General features: G+C 40.6%; 1 protein-coding gene across 3 annotated transcripts in view; it reads left to right on the top strand.

The window, feature by feature from the left end:
- The window catches only part of LOC129865765 (protein phosphatase 3 catalytic subunit alpha), a 130,465-nt gene extending 108,451 nt beyond the window's left edge, over positions 1-22,014 (top strand). The window contains exons 10-14 of one of the 3 annotated variants that reach the window (XM_055938773.1): positions 734-805; positions 9,780-9,864; positions 10,861-10,958; positions 16,557-16,586; positions 19,977-22,014. In XM_055938773.1, coding sequence (XP_055794748.1) covers positions 734-805; positions 9,780-9,864; positions 10,861-10,958; positions 16,557-16,586; positions 19,977-20,170 — 479 coding nt within the window. In that variant the 3' untranslated portion in view covers positions 20,171-22,014. Of the gene's footprint in view, positions 1-733; positions 806-9,779; positions 9,865-10,860; positions 10,959-11,516; positions 16,484-16,556; positions 16,587-19,976 lie in introns of those variants that run through there. The other 2 variants (XM_055938774.1, XM_055938775.1) reach the window with 2 other exon arrangements.
- Positions 22,015-22,219: the final 205 nt, after the last annotated feature.

Here is a 22,219-nt window from a genome sequence, read left to right on the forward strand (position 1 = left end):
TGGCTATGATTAGGACTCCCATGCAGTGGTATATGTGGCTATAAACATGCCTAACAACACAACAACTAGAAATAGCAATTGAGATGACCAATTATCACGCCCAGTGGTATATGTGGATATAGTCATGCCTAACCTCTCAACCAAAAATATCAAATGAGATGTGTCCTTAACAATTATCACATCAAATGTCATTCAGCATAACGCCACAAGGTTGTCAAAAGGAATTTACGGTATCTTTGACTGCATGTATTTTAGTATAATGTGTCATAAGGCTGAAGGTGACATACATCCACTGTAATCTCCAGCACACACAGTCACCCTTCCTTTACATGCTGCTGACATCTACCGTACTAATGTAGCATGACAAGTTACAATTTACATTCTCTGTTTCATTTAATCAATGTGTAAACTATGAATTATCTTATCCAAGACCCCACTCCCACTCACACAACCCTCCCCCCATTTCTCTGTTCACCCCTGAAGCGTAGTTAAATGTGAAAACACCCCAAACCATTCCCCAAACACTGTAGTAGTTGGATGTCACATTTTAGACATGGCTCACATTCTAGCAGCTAGTCCTAGCACTCCCTCACGCTCCCTCCCTTCCTCTCTCCCCTACGTCTTCTCTCTCTCGCACTGTTTCTTTCTCTCTCTCCCCACCCCCTTCCTTCCTTTCTTTCTTTCGCTCTCTCGCTCTCTTGCTCTCGCTCGCTCTCTCTCTCTCTCTCTCTAGTCACTGAGATGCTGGTTAACGTGTTAAGCATCTGCTCCAATGATGAGCTGACGACAGACGAGGAGATCGATGGTAAGTCTGTGTGGTGTGCCATCGACTGGTACTATTTCCTCTCATGTTGCCACGACAGGTTAGATTAGCCCAATTCCCTTTCTCGCAGGTGCTCCCTCCCCTCGCTGTTTCGCTCCAAAACTGTATTCAAATGTCATGTAAGCAAAAGCTTAAAAGCAAGATCTATTGACATGACATTGCTGACTTCACTCTATATGAGTATTGGAATGATTGGAGAATGGGGAATAGAGCCTCAATGTTGAGTTGTGATAATACCCATAAAACCTAGTGGTCAAATAGGGAAATGGTTCCAATTGTTTTAAAAGTCACCTTGTCTGAGAGATATTTACATGGTTATCAAAATGTCACGCCAGGGTGAGCCTACACGGAACACAGAGCTCATGTTGTGTTTCTAAAATCCCCTATTGGAAAGATGTATGGTGGAAAAACTACAAATCACAATGTCCCTGTTAGACCTCTTGTATGGGTATTATGACTCATACTGTGGCAGTCTATAGGGCAAGGGAGGAAGGACGGGTCATTATGGGGGTTGACTTTCTGTCTGTGATTGACTATACTTCCACTAGAGGGCCAAATCTACCAATGGAACATCATCAGCTCAACACACATACATTTGGCATTTACTTTCTTTGGATCCACAGTAGAAACATGACAGTGCAAGATGCACGCACACACACACACACACACAATGTTGGAGGATAGCTATTAGCCACTATGTAACTCAGTTGTGGTTATTATTATCTACTATGTACGTTTGTTACAAAAGTCAACACATTCCACAATTCTATTCGGGTTGCATATCTATGGGTGGAACACGGCACATTCCTGGTATTCCATTTCCATTGAATCATGATTCTAATTTCTTTCCCGTCTTATTTTACGGCTCATTTAGTTGGGTTCCATTTAACATTAATAGGCTACATTGTACAACAGTGGTCGCCAACCGGTCGATCACGATCCACTGGTCGATCTTCAAGGTATTCCTAGTCGATCAACAATCATTTCTGTAGAAAAACCAACGATAAAGGCTTACAATCCATTTTTGTATTATTTGTGTTGCGCTGTTGGTGGTAGGTGCACTTGATTCAGAAGCCCTGTGTACCGGGTAGACAAAGTGTTCACATTTTGAACCATTTCATTTTTGTGAAAAGACAAACTACCTACCCGGCGAACCGGGAGATCTGTGCCTAAATTGCGTGCGACTTCTGTGCTGGCCAATCAGATAGCTCAAAATCACTGTTCCTACAGGGCTTCCACGACTCTGGCTACAGCAAAGTTTGATACTAGCCTACATAATAACTTTTAAAACCATGACCACAGAGAGACCGTCAAAGAATACAGCAAAGAGCTGCAGTTTTTATGAGTGAGTTCATGTTTAAGTTTTTATTCAACAATGTCACTGTTTTTATTCAACACTATTAGAATAAAAAACTGGAGCTGGCACACACCCAGAAAATAATATTTGATGTGGAGGTGCTGACTAACGGCGAATAAACTATAAACTATAAAAAGTCGCACACTCAATATATATAAACTCCCAGGAATATATTGGGTAAATCACCAACGTTTCGGCATCACTGTGCCTTCTTCAGGGTAATGTCATGAATGCTTGAACCAGGTTATGTAGACAAACAGTGCAATTAGTGCAACCAATGACAATAGTGAGCGGTGTGTCATAATTATTAAGTTAATTCTAATGAATTGAGTGAAACTGTTAAAAAACAATAGTTTATGGCATATTGAATATATTAGGCTATTGTTATCATATGGAAACAGAATTGAATATTGTACATAATAATAATCTCAACATACATTATTGTTTAATTAAATTTCACATATTTAATTGTTTTCTATTTTGTTGTGTCACATGTAATCTTTTGGTTCAACCTTAATAAATAATAAGCATCATCAACAGGGGGAACATATTGGGTGTATGCTGATAACCTGTAGGAAGAATATAAACATTTATAAGACTTCATAAAAGAGAGAATTGTTCATAAGAAGAGCTTGAGATCAAAGTCAATATTTCAGACCACTAGGGGTCAATGTTTTTAGACAGGATATCCAGTAAGCCTCCCTTTGTAATAGTAGGATCTCCATGTTACCTCCTCTCCTTGGTAGAGCAACATGCTCAATGCCTGTGTATTTTAGGGAGGAGATAGGATGGTTAGCTTAAACAAAGAGAGCTGCTACTGGACAGTCAGTGTTCTGTCACCTGATTGAGCTGCTACTGAATAGTCAGTGTTCTGTCACCTGATTGAGCTGCTACTGAATAGTCAGTGTTCTGTCACCTGATTGAGCTGCTACTGAATAGTCAGTGTTCTTACACCTGATTGAGCTGCTACTGAATAGTCAGTGTTCTTACACCTGTTTGAGCTGCTACTGGATAGTCAGTGTTCTTACACCTGATTGAGCTGCTACTGAATAGTCAGTGTTCTTACACCTGTTTGAGCTGCTACTGGATAGTCAGTGTTCTTACACCTGTTTGAGCTGCTACTGGATAGTCAGTGTTCTGTCACCTGATTGAGCTGCTACTGAATAGTCAGTGTTCTTACACCTGATTGAGCTGCTACTGAATAGTCAGTGTTCTTACACCTGATTGTTCTGTCACCTGATTGAGCTGCTACTGAATAGTCAGTGTTCTTACACCTGATTGAGCTGCTACTGAATAGTCAGTCTTCTGTCACCTGATTGAGCTGCTACTGGATAGTCAATGTTCTGTCACCTGATTGAGCTGCTACTGAATAGTCAGTGTTCTTAAACCTGATTGAGCTGCTACTGAATAGTCAATGTTCTGTCACCTGATTGAGCTGCTACTGAATAGTCAGTGTTCTGTCACCTGATTGAGCTGCTACTGAATAGTCAGTCTTCTGTCACCTGATTGAGCTGCTACTGAATAGTCAGTCTTCTGTCACCTGATTGAGCTGCTACTGAATAGTCAGTGTTCTGTCACCTGATTGAGCTGCTACTGAATAGTCAGTGTTCTTACACCTGATTGAGCTGCTACTGAATAGTCAGTGTTCTGTCACCTGATTGAGCTGCTACTGAATAGTCAGTGTTCTGTCACCTGATTGAGCTGCTACTGAATAGTCAGTGTTCTTAAACCTGATTGAGCTGCTACTGAATAGTCAGTGTTCTTAAACCTGATTGAGCTGCTACTGAATAGTCAATGTTCTGTCACCTGATTGAGCTGCTACTGAATAGTCAGTCTTCTGTCACCTGATTGAGCTGCTACTGAATAGTCAATGTTCTGTCAGCTGATTGAGCTGCTACTGAATAGTCAATGTTCTGTCAGCTGATTGAGCTGCTACTGAATAGTCAGTGTTCTTACACCTGATTGAGCTGCTACTGGATAGTCAGTGTTCTGTCACCTGATTGAGCTGCTACTGGATAGTCAGTGTTCTTACACCTGATTGAGCTGCTACTGAATAGTCAGTGTTCTGACACCTGATTGAGCTGCTACTGAATAGTCAGTGTTCTGTCACCTGATTGAGCTGCTACTGAATAGTCAGTGTTCTGACACCTGATTGAGCTGCTACTGAATAGTCAGTGTTCTTACACCTGATTGAGCTGCTACTGAATAGTCAGTGTTCTGTCACCTGATTGAGCTGCTACTGGATAGTCAGTGTTCTGTCACCTGATTGAGCTGCTACTGAATAGTCAGTGTTCTTAAACCTGATTGAGCTGCTACTGAATAGTCAGTGTTCTTAAACCTGATTGAGCTGCTACTGAATAGTCAATGTTCTGTCACCTGATTGAGCTGCTACTGAATAGTCAGTCTTCTGTCACCTGATTGAGCTGCTACTGAATAGTCAATGTTCTGTCAGCTGATTGAGCTGCTACTGAATAGTCAATGTTCTGTCAGCTGATTGAGCTGCTACTGAATAGTCAGTGTTCTTACACCTGATTGAGCTGCTACTGGATAGTCAGTGTTCTTACACCTGATTGAGCTGCTACTGGATAGTCAGTGTTCTTACACCTGATTGAGCTGCTACTGGATAGTCAGTGTTCTGACACCTGATTGAGCTGCTACTGAATAGTCAGTGTTCTGTCAGCTGATTGAGCTGCTACTGAATAGTCAGTGTTCTGTCAGCTGATTGAGCTGCTACTGAATAGTCAGTGTTCTGTCACCTGATTGAGCTGCTACTGGATAGTCAGTGTTCTGACACCTGATTGAGCTGCTACTGAATAGTCAGTGTTCTGTCAGCTGATTGAGCTGCTACTGGATAGTCAGTGTTCTGTCAGCTGATTGAGCTGCTACTGGATAGTCAGTGTTCTTACACCTGATTGAGCTGCTACTGAATAGTCAGTGTTCTGTCACCTGATTGAGCTGCTACTGGATAGTCAGTGTTCTTACACCTGATTGAGCTGCTACTGAATAGTCAGTGTTCTGTCACCTGATTGAGCTGTTACTGAATAGTCAGTGTTCTTACACCTGATTGAGCTGCTACTGAATAGTCAGTGTTCTTAAACCTGATTGAGCTGCTACTGGATAGTCAGTGTTCTTACACCTGATTGAGCTGCTACTGAATAGTCAGTGTTCTTAAACCTGATTGAGCTGCTACTGGATAGTCAGTGTTCTTACACCTGATTGAGCTGCTACTGAATAGTCAGTGTTCTGTCACCTGATTGAGCTGTTACTGGATAGTCAGTGTTCTTACACCTGATTGAGCTGCTACAGGATAGTCAGTGTTCTGACACCTGATTGAGCTGCTACTGGATAGTCAGTGTTCTGTCACCTGATTGAGCTGCTACTGGATAGTCAGTGTTCTTACACCTGATTGAGCTGCAGTGTTCAGCTATGCGTTGTTTAAATTGTCTTTTCGTTTGTCCTGCGTAGGCTTTCCCACATGAACAGTTAATGAGATCGATTATTCCCTTGGTCTTGCATGAGATGATACCCCTTACAGTGATTTTTTAACCTGTATGTGGGTGTCTGAAGAAGGATGTTGTTATAGTGCTATTACACTGTGCGTATGAGCCACATTTGTAGTTCCCATTTGGAATGGGTGTCAAGAGTGTCTGAGTGGGCTCGGGGGGCATGTCTGATCTCACCAAGCTATCTCCAATATTGCGACCATGCTTATAGACCACCAGTGGGGGTTCCTTGAAGAGGTGTGAGATTTTTTTTGTGTGATTGCAGAATATGCCAGTGCTTTTTCAGGATTGCTTTCATTTTCTCCGAACACTGGTGTACAGGGTGCAAAAGACGGTCGCGTTGTTTTTCTTTGTTTGACTTTTTTGCAATTCCTCTCTTGGTTTTAGAGATATTTTCATCATTGCAGCATCAAGAGTTTTATACTTGTAGCCTCTCATTTAGAATTGATCGGTCTTTTTTTTTAGCATTGCCTTCATAATCTGTCAAGATTCGTTTAACCCTGCATAACTGGCTATATGGTAGACCATTCTTGAGGGGAAGGGGATGTATACTATCCGTACATATCAAGGTTATGAACAATTCTCTCTTTTATGAACAAGTCTTATAAATGTATATATTCTTTCTACAGCTTATCAGTGTTCTGTTTGAGTGAATGCCAGTAGTGTGCAAAGCTGTCATCAAGGCAAAGGGTGGCCACTTTGAAGAATCTAAAATATATTTTGATTTGTTTAACACTTTTTTGGTTACTACATGATTCCATGTGTTATTTCATAGTTTTGATGTCTTCACTATTATTCTACAATGTAGAAAATAGTTTTTTTTTAATTAAAAAAATGGAAGAAGTAGATGTGTCCAAACTTTTGACTGGTGCTGTAAATTAGGCCTACTGCCCAGACATAATTCATACATAAGTTTTTATTAGGTTAATGTGACATTGTTTAAGTCATGTTGAAAATAAATCTGAGCGGTAGATCTCGGCTTGCTTTTTGACTGCGAAAGTGATTTTGGCTCAGAAAAGGTTGGTGACCACTGTTGTACAACATAATGGTGAGACGCATTGTCTAGGTAGAGATGGTAGAGATGGTTTGGAACACCCATTCCTAGATAAGCCCTAAATACTCCAACCCGTCTCTTATTTACCAAAGTCACACACGTCACCATAACTCTATAGCGAGGGGGAAGGAATGCTTAGGTCATATCCTGTTGCTGTATGGCAGGAAGTGGGGTGTTATAGAAAATGGCTTCTAACCCTTGACTCTAACACTGGTTTGCCTGGCTGCCAAAAGTTCTTGCTCCAGCCAAACGCTGCACCACATCAACCTGAGTACCTCCCCAAAGATTTCAAGAACACAGACACATTCTGACCGTTCTGATTGGTCCCAGAAACCGATGGGTTGGGCGAGAGCCAGAACACATGTGGGTAAAGCGGCGTTTTGAAAATGTGTCATTGGCTTTGATACTCTGATTTGTTGGAGATAATCCAATCGCTGATGACTTTGATTTGAGCAACACCCCTCATTTTGACGTAACTACAAATGACTTGAATGATGGCAGTCTCAGACTGAAGTATGTAGTGAACATAAAGCAGTGAACATAGGTCATATCCTGTTCCTGTATGGCAGGAAGTGTTGTGTTATAGGAAAATGATTTGAACCCTTGACCCTAACATTGATAGCTGACAGACACTTCTTAGTCACTCACAGCCTTGGTGACTAACATCTCATAATTTCCTAATTTTCTTTCCTTCACTGTCTTTCTTCAGTAGCTTAATATTCATTGTGTTGATGTTCATATTCTTTGCGTTATTTATTTGTTTCTCTTCTCTCATCTAGGTCTCTCTCTCATGTCTCTCTCTCTCTCCGATGCTGTGTTATTTCATTATTTCCGTGGTTACCTCATCTAATTTATCTCTCTTCTTTTCTGTTTTTCAGAGTTTTGTTTTAAGCCATTGCTTTTCTTTATGCTTGATGGGTGTGCGTTTGCCTTTTCTCTCTTTCCTCTCCACCTCCTCTTCCTCTTCCTTGGCTTCCTCTGTCATTCTTCTGCCATTCACTGATCTCTCTTGTCTTTTCTGTTCTCTTCTGGGGGTGTTCTTGAGAAGGACAACTAATATATGCCCCCAAGAAAGGTACAACCCTCAGCTCGACCGCCAATAAACCTTTGTGTTGGTGCTTGCTCTTGCACATGCACTTTGGGAACCAATTAACTAACCCAAGACGTAAATGAGTTGTAACATTTATGCTCAGTTTGGTTATTGATATTTATCAGTAAAAATAGAATATATAATCAATCTATAAAAATATAGACAGTAGACATGCACCCAAATTCAATTAATTGCAGGTTAAGGTCAACTGCACTGTAGGTTCACTCAGAATGTTGACACTATACAGTATTGGGTCACTTTTTGGATAGTCCAAATGTTCCATCTGTTGATGGTCTACCGATGGTTATAATATTAACAAACTATCTGTTGATAAGCAACTGCTTGCTATGGTTACGGTTATAGTTAGAATATGGGTTAGGGTTAAGTTTAGTGTTAGGATAAGGGTTAAGGTTAGGGAGAGCTAGGGTTAGGGTTAGTAGATAGTTAGTGTAAATGCTATTGATAGTCTGTAGAGCATCTACAGATGGACTATCCAAATAAAGTGTTACACAGTATTTTAACAGACTGGTATAGTTTTGAGTGGTGAACAGCTTGCACGGTGTGTTGGCTTCAATACTGGTAACTTAAACATAGCTTAAACATTTTCAGCGAACCTGCAGTACGGTTATCTGCACTTGAGTGAATTAGCGTTAGCCTATAGCTTCAATAGAAACAGTGCAGGGTAGTCAGTCCTCAATATGCTTTGCCTCTTTCCTGTGTAGAATGCCCAAAGGTTCCAGCTGGCTGTAGCTCAATGTGAGAAGACGGGATACTCAGTACTGTCCCTAGTGGTCCGACCAAGGGAACACACTCCAGTAGAGTCTCACTGTTATCTGCATACTCATTCTTCTCTCTCCATCTATTTCCAAGCACTTGTATTAATTTCCGTCTCTCACACTCCACCTCACTACCACTTTCCAAGCTGGGTCACAAAAGGGTCCTAGTGTCAAACACAAGTCATCCTGTCACAACACACAAGCTCCTAGACCAGGCTATATTCTTCACCAGGCTATATTCTTCACCAGGCTATATTCTAGACCAGGCTATATTCTTCACCAGGCTATATTCTAGACCAGGCTATATTCTAGACCAGGCTATATTCTTGACCAGGCTATATTCTTCTCCAAGCAGAAATAGAAACCTGGGTCGTGTTCATTAGGGCACACCGTAGAAAAACGTTTTGCAACAGAAAATGAAAACAAGTGTTTCTTATTGGACAAATTCGAATAGTGCCTCCCCATTTATCTCTGTTGAAATGTTTTCTTCCAGTCCATGCCAACTGAACACGACCATGTAAGAAGACAGTTTTAGGTTGTTTACACCTTGTACGTTCAGAACACTTATATAACACGGGCCTCACAAAGCAATGGCAGATTAAAAACAGTAGTCCTTGCAAAGGGAATCGATAGCAGGTCATCTGCAGTGCTTTTCAATGTCTGATTAGGCCAGGCAGAGTGTTTGAGGGAGTACTTTATCGATTAGTGCCTACAGGGTCCCTCTAGACAGGGTATTGGTGCTGAGGCATCGAACACCAAGCTTCACCTCTTTCTCAGAATGCCTTTCATACTAAGACATAACCAGGGAATCGCAGTGGTGGAGTGAGATTCAAAGTACTGGTTCGGTTGGTTTTACTTTGAACTTCAATAACTACATAGTGTATTTTGATGTGATATGACACTCCTGTGCAAAAAACATTTGCTAAATGATTCAAGTGTCAAATAAATGTCAACTAAACGTTTAGGAAACAATTCCTTTGTATCAGTGGTAGTCACTCAAACATGTACTCTACTTAGACACACAAAACACAACTTAGTGTTAAGTTTTACGAGCTCATGTCTGGTAATGAACACACCTTAAAGAAAATGCCTCACCCAGATAAGCAGACATGTTGTGATGGTTTGAAACAGCCTGACTGTCTGACCCTGAGAACGGCGTGCGTGCGTGTGTTATAGGTGCCACAGCCTCTGCACGCAAGGAGGTCATCAGGAACAAGATCCGTGCCATTGGCAAGATGGCGAGGGTATTCTCTGTCCTAAGGTATTTATTAGGAATCATCTCTGTAAGTCTAGGTGTGCATTTCCTGTATACCAATTGTATTTTATAATATGTGCCCAGTTACATGATCCTAAGCAGAGGTCAGTACATTGTACATTACAGGAATGCCATTTTACATAAAAAAATGTTTACATAAACACGTCTTAATAACAACCCACTGGGCACAGACGTCAATTCAACGTCTATTCCGCGTTGGTTCACCAACATTTAATTGAAATGACGTGGAAACAACGTTGATTCAACCAGTGTGTGCCCAGCGGGAAACTCACAGCTGAGAATAAGGCTGCAGTGAAAAGCTTTTAACAAAGGCTTATTTATACAGTATAACTTACTCAGTGGTATTCACTGACTTCCGGGTTATGTGGGCATTGTGTCAAGAAGCAGTGCGGCTTGGTTGGGTTGTGTTTTGGAGGACGCACAGCTCTCGACCTTCGCGTCTCCCGAGTCCGTACGGGAGTTGCAGCGATGAGACAAGACTATAACTACCAATTGGGGAGCAATAGGAGCAGTAACTTTCATAAACATTGAGAAATCAGGTACATTTGTTGAATCATGTGTGCTAGTATAGGGCTAGAAACACAGGACATTGGTGGCACCTTAATTGGGGAGAACGGGCTCATGGTAATGGTTGGGACGGAATAGGTGGAATGGTATCAAATACCATTGTTCCGTGTTTTATGCCATTCCATGAAATCCGTTCCAGCCATTATTATCAGCCGTCCTCCCCTCAGCAGCCTCCACTAGCTAGAACAACAATGTGTGATGTTGGGAGTACGTGAGACTTGAGAAACACTTATTTGAGTAGTTTAGAAACACAATTTCACATGAATGCATCAGTTCTGCATGCTATATTTCCATCTGAACGTTGCTTAATGGGTTTTTCCCGTGCCGGGATCAGCTTGCTATAAGGCCGACATGTTCTAGGGGCTATATTTCTATCTGAGCGTTGTGTCATTTGTTTGTTTGTTGTCCCTGCAGGGAGGAGAGTGAAAGTGTGTTGACACTGAAGGGGCTGACCCCCACCGGCATGCTGCCCAGTGGAGTGCTGTCCGGGGGCAAGGAGAAGCTCCAGAATGGTAAACCCCGCAACACACACCCTGGACCTCCATGTCCAGACCACAACACCCCTCACACTGTTATATATAATATTTTATTAGCAATACATTTACTTTAAAGACCTGAAACATATTGAGCCTTTTGGGGGGGTGGGTGTCTAGAATTAAACCTGCTATATTTTATGACTTTTATGTCACAGAACACAGTTGCAGCAGTGGTAAATACTATGTAACCTGTGGTTTAGCGTTTCCTCAAACTCAGTCCTGGGGACCCCAAGCGGTGTGCATCTTGTTATTTACCCTAGCACTAAACAGCTGATCAAATAATCAACTCATCATAAAGCTTTATTTGAATCAGCTGTTTAGTGCTAAGGCAAAAACCAAAATGTGCACCCCTTGACGTGGCTTTAGATAATACAGATATTAAATGTTAGAAGTTGACTTTGTGTCCCCGTTGTCTCTTCTAATGCTGTCTTGCTTTCCTTACCCCCCCCCCCCCCCTCTCCACCTTTCTCTCTGCAATCTACTGGTTATATCTCAAATATTGTCTCTGTCTTCTTCTTTCTTGTCTCTCCCTAGAAACCACAGGTATAATCTGTTGTGCAAGTATTCTGTCAGCAGTGTTTTGTGAGAATATTGTAGAATTCACCCTCCCATGTTGAATTCCAAACACTCCCAAAACCAGTCTGACGATCGATCGATCTCCTTTACGTGACAGACTAGCATTAAAATATGCTTTTCCACAGGGAAGACATTTCTTCCAAAGATGATGAGTCAAATTGAATAATCTACCCACAGAATCGGGCTACAACATAGCCAATTTAGAGTTTCTATTTATGTTCTATAGAACAAAAACGTGGACCTTGATTTTACAAATTGTAAGTCATTTTTAAGAAGTCAGGGAGGCTAAGGATCGACTACGATTCAGATGAATTGGAATTGACATAAAAAACTGTGGATGTAAGGGGATCAATATTGTCCACCTTGTCATCCACAAACAAGGCAGAAATCCAAACAACTTCACTCTCCTCTCTTCAGGCTCTCTTGGTCAGTTTGTCTCCTCTGTCAGTTTTTCTGTCAGTTGTTTTAGTATGTACAGTGGTTCCTCCTTTAAAAGTTGCGTCATACTGCAGCACACCTTGCGGGCTGCTGCAGCATTCTATGGCACGTTATTTAATTGTCAGCCATTTTTTACATTAATGCTAGTTTGACCACCAGAGGGCAACTTTGAGAAGCATTTGATAGTCTCCCATATTGGCATTACTAGAGAATTTAAAACATTTTTTGTAATAACATAGTACATGGGATTGATTGTAAGAAATTTGGCTTAATTCATTTGATTAATATCATGGTGTTTCTATTCCGGGAAAAACTAAACCCTCAGGGTTTCCGTTAGGATGGAATGGAAAATATTGCGCTGTGCAACGTGACGGTCGGGAGTAGGCTACAGCATAAGAGGATTGTAGAAATCTAAATTAATATGTAAGGGGCATAGCATTTCCACACCTTAATTGTAGTGTAGCCAATACTCATTTTGCCTATGGTAGGCCTACAGTATATCTACAAATATTTATTTCAATGACGTGACTCTCCGCCAATAGGTACATTTAGAGGATTGGAGGATTCTAAATTAAATATCTAAGGGGCATTTTCCATTAGGATCTGTGAGGATATCTAAGGGGCTTTTATATAATTCTAAATTCATTAATAATAATCGCTTTGTTTAAAAAGTAACGATATTTTTGGGATTCCGTTTTATTTAACATAGAGTGAGCGAGACAAAGGCTATTATTGAACATTGGGTGAGCCATTCTCACTCATTTGTAAATAAAGCCAGTTTGTTATTTAGAATTATTTATTTCTGGAGAAACATAACTTGATTATTTAGCAGACATCACATGCTTATATTCAGTCAACACATATATCTTAAGAAAATCATGGAATATAATTGAGCGTTTTCGTTTCTCCATGCTTGTTTCAGAGCAGCGCGAAACAGTGCAGAAATAGACGTCCACAGCGGGAAGGCTATGTATAAAGATATTTTGGAGATTATTTTGTTTTAAAAAAACAACAGTGAGCGATTGTAATCTGACTAAAGGCCAAAATAATAAAGGCCAGAATATAGCCCTGCTAATAGCCATAATGACGCTGTACAACGTGACCATGTGTGTTTAAAATAGTATTTTCCCGTAAGCAACAATTTGTTTGCCTTCATTAGACAATTTTGTTCCAATATTTCTGTAATTCATTGATATTTATTCCCATAGTAATTCATTAATTATTAATGAATCTTTATGGATCCATAACTATGTCAACATCTGCATTTTGAAATAATATTTTTATCATTATTTTATTAACGAAAGCATAAAGATGCTGATGAAGAAATACAGTACTGCACAGTATATGCTTTTACGTTTGGATAATAAAGCATTTAAAGCATTTTGAAGATATAAGCCACCTGAATTTGTTTATTAGGCTACTGTGCAGTCTGACAAGTAAACATAGCCTACAATACATACTGTAGTAAGCATGGGAAAGTGCCTAATTCCTTACATAAGGGAGAGCAGGCCATGTCCAGACTTTTTCTCGGTGACCTCAAGTACCTTCAATAATGACTGTACTAGAGAATGCGGGCACGTGGGAGAGCGGGTTTCAATTCCCCGACAGGGAGGAAGGAGTAGGCTGTACTTGTAAATAAGAATTTGTTCTTAACTGATTCCATATGTGTTATTTCATAGCTGTGATGTCTTCACTAGTATTCTACAATGTAGAAAATAGTAAAAATAAAGAAAAAATGAGTAGGTGTGCCCAAACTTTTGATTGGTACTTGCTTAATTCATTTGATTAATATTATGGTTTTTCTATTCCAAGGAAAACAAAAAACCCTCTGGATTTCCGTTAGGATGGAACGGAAAATATGGCTCTCTACAACTTGGCAGTACCGTACTGGGCTATTTAGCTAAAGAATCTCCATGTCGTGCAGGCAGGGCACGTGGGAGACCGGGGTTCAATTCCCCGATGGGGAGGAAGGAGTAGACTGTCCTTGTAAATAAGAATTTGTTCTTATCTGACTTGCCTAGTTAAATAAAGGTTACATTAAGAGCAGAACATTTCTGCATCCTCATTTTTTTTATTCTAGTCTAACCAATACCCAAACGGAGATTAAGTGAAAATAAAAATCTCATTGATTTATCAAGACCAGTACCCATGCTTGTCTCAGAGCAGCGTGAAACGATGCTAAATTAGTTGTAGGCTATTGCTTCTAACTTCAATATGCTCTTTAAATAAATAAAACTAGGATAGGCCTACAGTATATTGAAAAATATAATGTGACTCTCCGAGGATTGGAGGACATTTCTATAATTCAGTGATATTTATTCCCATAGTAATTCGTTATGGATCCATAACTAAATATACATTGACATTTTGAAAGAGTATTTTTGTCATTATTTTATTAATGAAATCATAAAGATGCCATTATTAGTTACATTGTTTTAGTTTGAACGTGCAGACTGGTACTAAGAACAGAACAGTGGGAACGTTTCCCTAGTCAGCGCCATTATTATTGCAATGCCCCTTAAATATTTTCAAAATTATTTAGTTTTCAAATAACGTAAAATGAGAGAGAAAAAGGCAGAGGAAAAGGCCATTCTTGAACATGGGGTGAGACATTGTTACTAATTTGTAAATAAAGCCAGTTTGTTATTTAGAATGATTTATTTCTGTTTTTAGAGGGAGAAAAACCAAAAACCTACAGTCATCTCATGGGTCTCCCAGTCGAGGCCAGCACAGGTATTGAACCTGTAACACAGCTTGCACTGCTACAGTATGCAGTGTCTTTGACCGTTGCACCACTCAGGCGCTGTACAACGTGACCGGTCAGCAGTGGCCTACAGTACTACAGTATGAGCAAAATAATCCTAACAAAATAAAATTATAAAAACCTTAGTCTAGCAACAGTTTTAATAAGTAATACTGAAGCTGTGCACAATTATCAGTTTCTATTTAGGTTTGCCAGTTAGAGACATAGTAGGACCCAAAAACATAATCAGTGCTCTAACTCCCCCTTGTGCTGGTCTGGAGCAATGAAGTGGTGACGCAGGGTACTGTACTAAACCACAAATGACCTCTAAGTCCTGCGGTGTAAGCTAGCAAATTTTAAAAGAGGAACCACTGTAGACCTACAGAGTATTGTTTTCTAACCTTTACTGCTCTCATCTGACACTCTATTTCTGGGTTCACTATTTCTGGGTTCACTTTTCCTGAAGTTGACCACAGAAATTCTACATGTTTGCCCTCTAAACAGTAGTCTATATCTCTATCTCAAACACATGCACACACCGATGCATATACCGCTATTGTTGATTCGGACTGCATAGGAGCAACCATGTAGTTCCCAGTGAGGCAACGATGTGCCAAAGCCATCCAATGGAGAGGCAGCAGCGAGGAGGAGCCATTTTGGGAGGCAGAGTGACGTTCGAGAGATTTTCTGTCGCGGCATTGGTAGAATCACAGCTCACCATAGGCTCCTATTGTTCAGACAGTCTGCAATGTGCTTCTACCGCAATGTTGTGCAATCCATCAACCACTTGGTTTCATTTGGACCTCCTTATAACTTACCTGTGTGTGTACGTCTCTCCTGTGCATTATGTACTGTGTTATAACTCAATAGCAACACACACCTGTTCAAGTGTAGAGCTGTAGCCGCTGAGTATTTCTTTATTTGCAGTGCAACTCGTACCCATTTATTTGTCTGTTTGTGCACCACCTGACTACAGAGTCATTTCTGTATTTCTGGTGATAAGTGTTGCTATAAAACAGAAGGATTTGTACGGTAAGTGGTAAGTGTATCAAAGTCCTGCAAATGTTTAAATGCATCATGGCGTCTGCTCTGTTGACGGTTCATGTCAGAAGACGTGGCTGCGCTACAGTTCTAGATAGCTGTTTCCGAGAACATTTGAAGAGTTCTTCACCATTTTCTTTTACTTTTACTCTCGGTGGTTCAGTTGCAGCCGCATTCTTGACTTTGGCAGAGTTGTCTCTGTTTTCACTCACACGTCTTTATGTACTGTACCCCAACTCCTGTTAAAACACCCCTCATGTCATCCTCGTCCAAGTGTGTAGTATGTTGGGTGAGGATACGTCAGACATCCACTGTTCCCCTTTGATAATCACTATTGTAACCCACTCCAGTCCTACTTGTCACGGTGTCCCCCTTCCAGACGTCCATTGTCTATATTCGTCCAGCACCGTTTCTTGTCCGTTTGTCAAACACGGGTGCCTTTTTTTACAAAGCTCAAAATACCAGCACACCACGCATTTGTCTACAATGGGTATTTGACTGGCTCCATTCCGTCTATCCCCTTTTTTGTTTCCTGCCCCCTTCCTCCTTTGTCCGTCTTAACACACCCGCCTAGTCCCTCCTCCTCCTCCCCTCTTTTTGCTTCCATCCATGTGTTGCCTCTGTCCCAAAAACATAGAGAGTTTTTTTTAACATTGTTGTCTTTGCATTGGCTCTCTCTTTTTGCTGCTCATTGACCGGTTGGGAAAACCAAATGAATTCCTCGCTGCTCACCTTCCTTCTCATACGTTTTGCAACCCCCGTCTTCTTCTCTTCAGCTACTATTGAGGCTATTGAGGCAGATGAAGGTAAATAGGCCGGCAGCCCTATCTGTTGCTTCTTATCGCAATAGACATGGGAGTTTTCATCCTTTTCGCCGTAGCTTGTTACAGAGTGTGTTGGGTGTTTGGTCTAACAAATTGTGACATAATAATTTACCAAAATCAAACCAAAAAAATTACAAATAAATTAACGGGGGGGGGGGGGGGGAGTACAGAAAAGCAACGTTTGTTTTAAAGGGGAACAAAGTTCATATCAGTCAGGTGGTGAGACATTAAGTGCATGACTTTTCTTTAAACCTGCTAGGATATACAGTAGCCCCCCTTCCCCTCCCTCCCTCTCACAAAGATTTTAGTTTAGGGCTGGATTCAATCCGTAGCGCAGAAGATCTGTGTTGTAGCGCGATTGACATTTAAAGGCAATGTTATCATGTTCGCCGAGACTGCATTCACGGTAAATGTTGCATGTCTGCTCTATTGGAAATGACCTATGAATTTTAAACCGCGCTAAAACGCAGATCTTCCACGCTACAGACTGAATTGAGTCTTGGTCCCCTCCACTAAATAGTGCCCAAAGTTTAAGTTTCATAAGTTTCTCTAAAAGAACACCAACCAAGGATATTATGGCACACCTGCATCTTCACACCCCATGCCATTGCACCCACTCACCCACCGACTCAGTCTTGCCATTCGATTTTCCCCTTTGAAACAACATGCAGTTCTGCTTTGTTTTTTCACTAATATACGTACGTTCGATAGAAACAAATCGGAACAAAATGTGCTTTTCCAACCAAAGTTTTGAAAGCCAAATTGGACTCCAAGTCCAGAAGCAAATGGGCAAACAAACTCACGCAACAAAGAACAACCTCAACTATGCAGTAAATAGCGGTTTGTTGGCTAGCTGCTATTTACTTTGGAATTGTTCAGCGACTCCTCTTGAGCACCCCCTAGAGGATTACGTGCATCAGTCCCAAGAATCTTTTTGTCTCTTTTTCCTTGTGGTTCCTCTGTGTCGTGTTCTCTTTGTTGAGCTGCTAATAACCTGTGACTGACCTGTGCTATGCAGAAACACAACTACAAGTCCCATCAGCCCCCTCTCTCTACACCCATAATTCCATAATATGGGTCATTCCTCCAAAATGGTGCCCCCTGATCCAAAAAAAGGATCTCCTGAAAATGTAGCTGCCCACAACCACTATAACCCCATTGTCCCTTATTAGTAATTTGCTGCATGTTCTGAGCAGGCTTAACAAGTGATTAGCACCAAGTACCTCTGTAGTAGTGTCTATCAGAGAAGGCTGGTGGGAGGAGCCATAGGAGGACGGGCTCATTGTAACGGCTGGAATGGTATCAATGGAACGGAGTCAAACACGTCGTTACCATGTGTTTGATGTGTTTCGTACAATCCCATTGATTCCATTCCAGCCATTACAATGAGCCCGTCCTCCTATAGCTCCTTCCGCCAGCCTCCTCTGGTGTCTATGTATGTGAGCGTAGTCTTTTTGTGGTATACTGTATGTTTCAGTCTGGTGGGCCACACTCTCTATTTTCCTTCTTTTTTAAAAATCTTTTTCCATTTCCTTTTGTTTTGTTTGTATAGTACAGTGGTGGGGAGGTCTGGTCCTGGGGATCCTCAGGGTTTTTAATTGTGCCCTTATTCAATATGCACTCAGTTATCTTCAGGTTTATTTTTTAAGAGAGCATCAGCTGCAACATTGTTGTTTTCACTGTTTTACGCTATTTACTTCCGCATTACACTACATTCACTTTCACATTGAATCATTTGCACATTTATTTTCCCCGTGTCATTGTCAAAATGCTTAATTCCATCTCATAATTGACTTACATACTTTTCTGTTTGAGTCAATTATCTGATTTATCAGTAGTGTTTTTACTTTTTGTAAATCTGTCCTTGATTGAAAGGCAATGGCACAATGAAAACCTATTGTCCTCCAGCACCAGACACTCACCTATAGTTCAGTCGGATTATGTATTCCTTTTGTCAATCGGGTTTTATAATTGAGATATGGTAATTGGTGTTGGTATTGTGTTGTAATTTATTGTAATGAATTGTTCATATTGATTGTATTATAGTTCTCTGCCGTCTTCAAAAGGCAGAATGAACTACATAGGATATGTTTATCATAATTTACAAGGGCAGCAGGTAGCCTAGTATTTAGAGCATTGGGCCAGTAACCGAAAGGTTGCTGGTTCGAATACCTGAGCCAACTAGGTGAAAAATCTGCCGATGTGCCCTTGAGCAAGGCACTTAACCCTCATTTGCTCCAGGGGTGCCGTAATACTATGGCTGACCCTGTAAAACAACACATTTAACTGCACCTATACATTGTATGTGAAAGTAAAATGTAATTTATTAATTTAGGTGTTCAAATTTCTCGGCAGAAAGAAGTTAGACCTGTATTAGATATACACTGAGTGTACAAAACATTAAGAACACCTGCTCTATATAGACATTGACTGACCAGGTGAATCCAGGTGAAAGCTATGATCCCTTGTTGATGTCACTTGTTAAATCCACTTCAAATCAGTGTAGATGAAGGCGAGGAGACAGGTTAAAGAAGGATGTTTAAGCCTTGAAACAATGGATTGTGTATGTGTGTCATTTAGAGGGTGAATGAGAAAGACAAAATGTTTAAGTGCCTTTGAACAGGGTATGGTAGTAGGTGCCAGGCGCACCGGTTTGTATAAAGAACTACAACACTGCTGGGTTTTTCACACTCAACAGTTTCCTGTGTGTATCAAGAATGGTCCACCACCCAAAGGACATCCAGCCAACTTGACACAACTCTGGGAAACGTTGGAGTCAACATGGGCCAGCATCCCTGTGGGACGCTTTCGACACCTTGTAGAGTCCATGCCCCGACAAATTAATAAGGCTGTTCTAAGAGCAAAAGGGAGGGAGAGGTGCAACTCAATATTAGGAAGGTGTTCCTAATGTTTGGTATACTCAGTGTACACACACTCAGCTTGCATTCATACTGTAGTTATTTCTATGAAAACACTAAGCAGATAAAATAGTATCGATTTTTATTTTGTGGTGTTTTTTTCCCACAAATAACTATTTACAATGTTAAAATGATGTGGTTTCTGTCGGTTGACCCACTAGACCTCTGCTTGGCTAAGAACCATCAAGTGAATTTCTATTCAGTGCAATGGTTTATATAACCAACCAATTCAGAAACAGATTTTCATTCGTTATTCTGTCATCACATGACTTGATTCACGATGAATTCTTGACGCTGAACAAAACCAAAGACATCTCAAAACACAGTGATGTGTCTGTGTTTCGGCATGTGAACCAGAAATAACTAACCTCATATTTTACATGTCTTCTCTACCTCTAAATCACCCCTCTATCAATTTCCCCCTCATCCCCCACTCCCTCTCTCCATCCTCCAGCCATCAAGGGCTTCTCGCCCCAGCACAAAATCACCAGCTTTGAGGAGGCCAAGGGCCTGGACCGCATTAACGAGCGGATGCCCCCAAGGCGGGACGGCCTCCCCTCCGACGCCAGCCTCAACTCCCTTAACAAGGCTCTGTCCTCGGAGACCAATGGCACGGACGCCAAGGACAGCAGCAGCAACATCCAGTGAAGTGGCACACTCCACCGAGGCGGGTGGTGGTGGCAGCCTGTGGCGACCAGGGTGGGGTGTTATACCACCATCCTCCTCGTCGCAGTCTGCCACGTGGCGGCAGAGAGGAGAGAGCAGGGTGGAGGAGAAAAGGGAGGGACGAGATCAGGAATGCGCTTACAGGAAGTGGCGCTCACAGGAAGTGGCGCTTACAGTACAACAACCGCAGGAGAGACTCTAGTCTTTGGGTATGCCTTTAAAAAAAAAAACTTGTAGAAACGACTACGTTTTTCGCATTGTTCACTCTTTTGGGCCCTTGGCCTCCTCGAAGCTGGTGATGACGTGCTTGATTCTGTACTTCAGTACGAGAGAGACAGACAGGATCTCTTTCTCTTGGTCTCTCGAAAGGAGATGTTTTATGAAAGCCTCTCACTCATTTTACTGCAGTGCTCTCCAACCCTGTTCCTGGAGAATTACCCTCTAGGTTTTCGCTACAACCCCAGTTGGATCTCACCTGATTCAGCTCATCAACCAGCTAATTATTAGAATCAGGTGCGCTAGATTAGGGTTTGAGTGAAAACCAACAGGACGGTAGCTCTCCAGGAACAGGGTTGGAGAGCCCTGTTCTACTGGATATGAAAATGTTGTGTAACTTCTTACTAACTATTGTACGTTTACAAAATACAGCACTAAAAAGGACAGAACATGAAAAAAAATGTTTTTAACATAAGGGTGTACAAACTAAGTAAAGAATATTTATTGATAACTTTTTTTGCTACTCTCATAAAATAGCTCTCAGATAAATTAGGCAGTCTTAAAAAGAATGTTGCAACCTTGTTGAAATGCCAAAAAAAAAAAAAGTTTTATGGTTTTGTACAGATTATGCTTACCCCAGGTTCATTTGGTGTGTGCTTTTGACCCGGATTTCTGTATAATGGCTAATTATTACCTTGGTGATGAATATCTATTTTTTGGGAAGTTTCACAACTGGAATTTACATTTATCTATAATTTGCAAATATAAAAAAATGTTTTTGGGGATAGAAATTTTATTGTGTCTTGTTGGAATTCTGTGAATGCTCATTTCTCTTTTTAAAGTATTGCGAACAAAGTAAGTGTAAAGAACCTATATTGTGTAAAAAAGACAAACTAAAAGTGTCTGCCTATGCATGTTTTATAAACTCAAACAAAGGAAATTGATAAATTAATTGAATACCTTGGCTGCCGGGGCCTGTTTTGAAATGTAGTGCGCTTAGTGAACATATACTGGCATTCATTAAATGAACACCATGATAATGCTTTATATCCCTCAGCTTCTTTTAAAATTGATGCATTTAATTATCTGACATGGAGGAGGAATCATATTTTTAACATGCGCTTGTATGTACACACAGTCAAATTTAGTATGTTTGACCATTCTTGTGAGGTTTGTGGTTACATGTGGAACTCAAAATGCATGATAGCTGTTAATGTCATATAACGGTTAAGACATTTTTGTTCTGTTTTGTACACGTGCCACGGAAAGTGTAATTTGATTATTATGATTATTGTTATTATTTGGAACTCTGCTATGTATATCAATAAAACAAAAAACTCCATGACCTTTAAAAAAAAAATGCTTATATGCCTAAGTATTTCACTACATGACATGAAGCTTTGCTTTTGTAATTTAACTTTGAAACAGTTGGCAGATGAAGCATGCACACGCAACTATGAAAAAGTATTTTATATTACTGTTCAATAAAAAATGTGCATGAATTTCAACTTAACAAAACAGTTTTTTTGTGTGTGATATAGCCAGAATTTCAAGTCTGCGAACTGAAAGTCTATGTAAACATATTAAATAAAAATGTATTACAATATAAATATTTACTCTTCTGGACATTTTTGCATGATCACTGAGTGATGACACAGCATTCGCCAAAACATTCATAATGAGAGCTTCATAAATTATTATTTATATCATAATATTTATTTCATAAATTGGATTTCACCGCTGTCTCCCAACAAGTATGTATCTCTCTTCAAAAGGTGAGGACACAACAGTTCACAAGACTGAATCCAAACATTA

Source organism: Salvelinus fontinalis, chromosome 11 (assembly GCF_029448725.1).
Source record: "Salvelinus fontinalis isolate EN_2023a chromosome 11, ASM2944872v1, whole genome shotgun sequence".
NCBI classification, from domain to species: Eukaryota; Metazoa; Chordata; class Actinopteri; order Salmoniformes; family Salmonidae; genus Salvelinus; species Salvelinus fontinalis.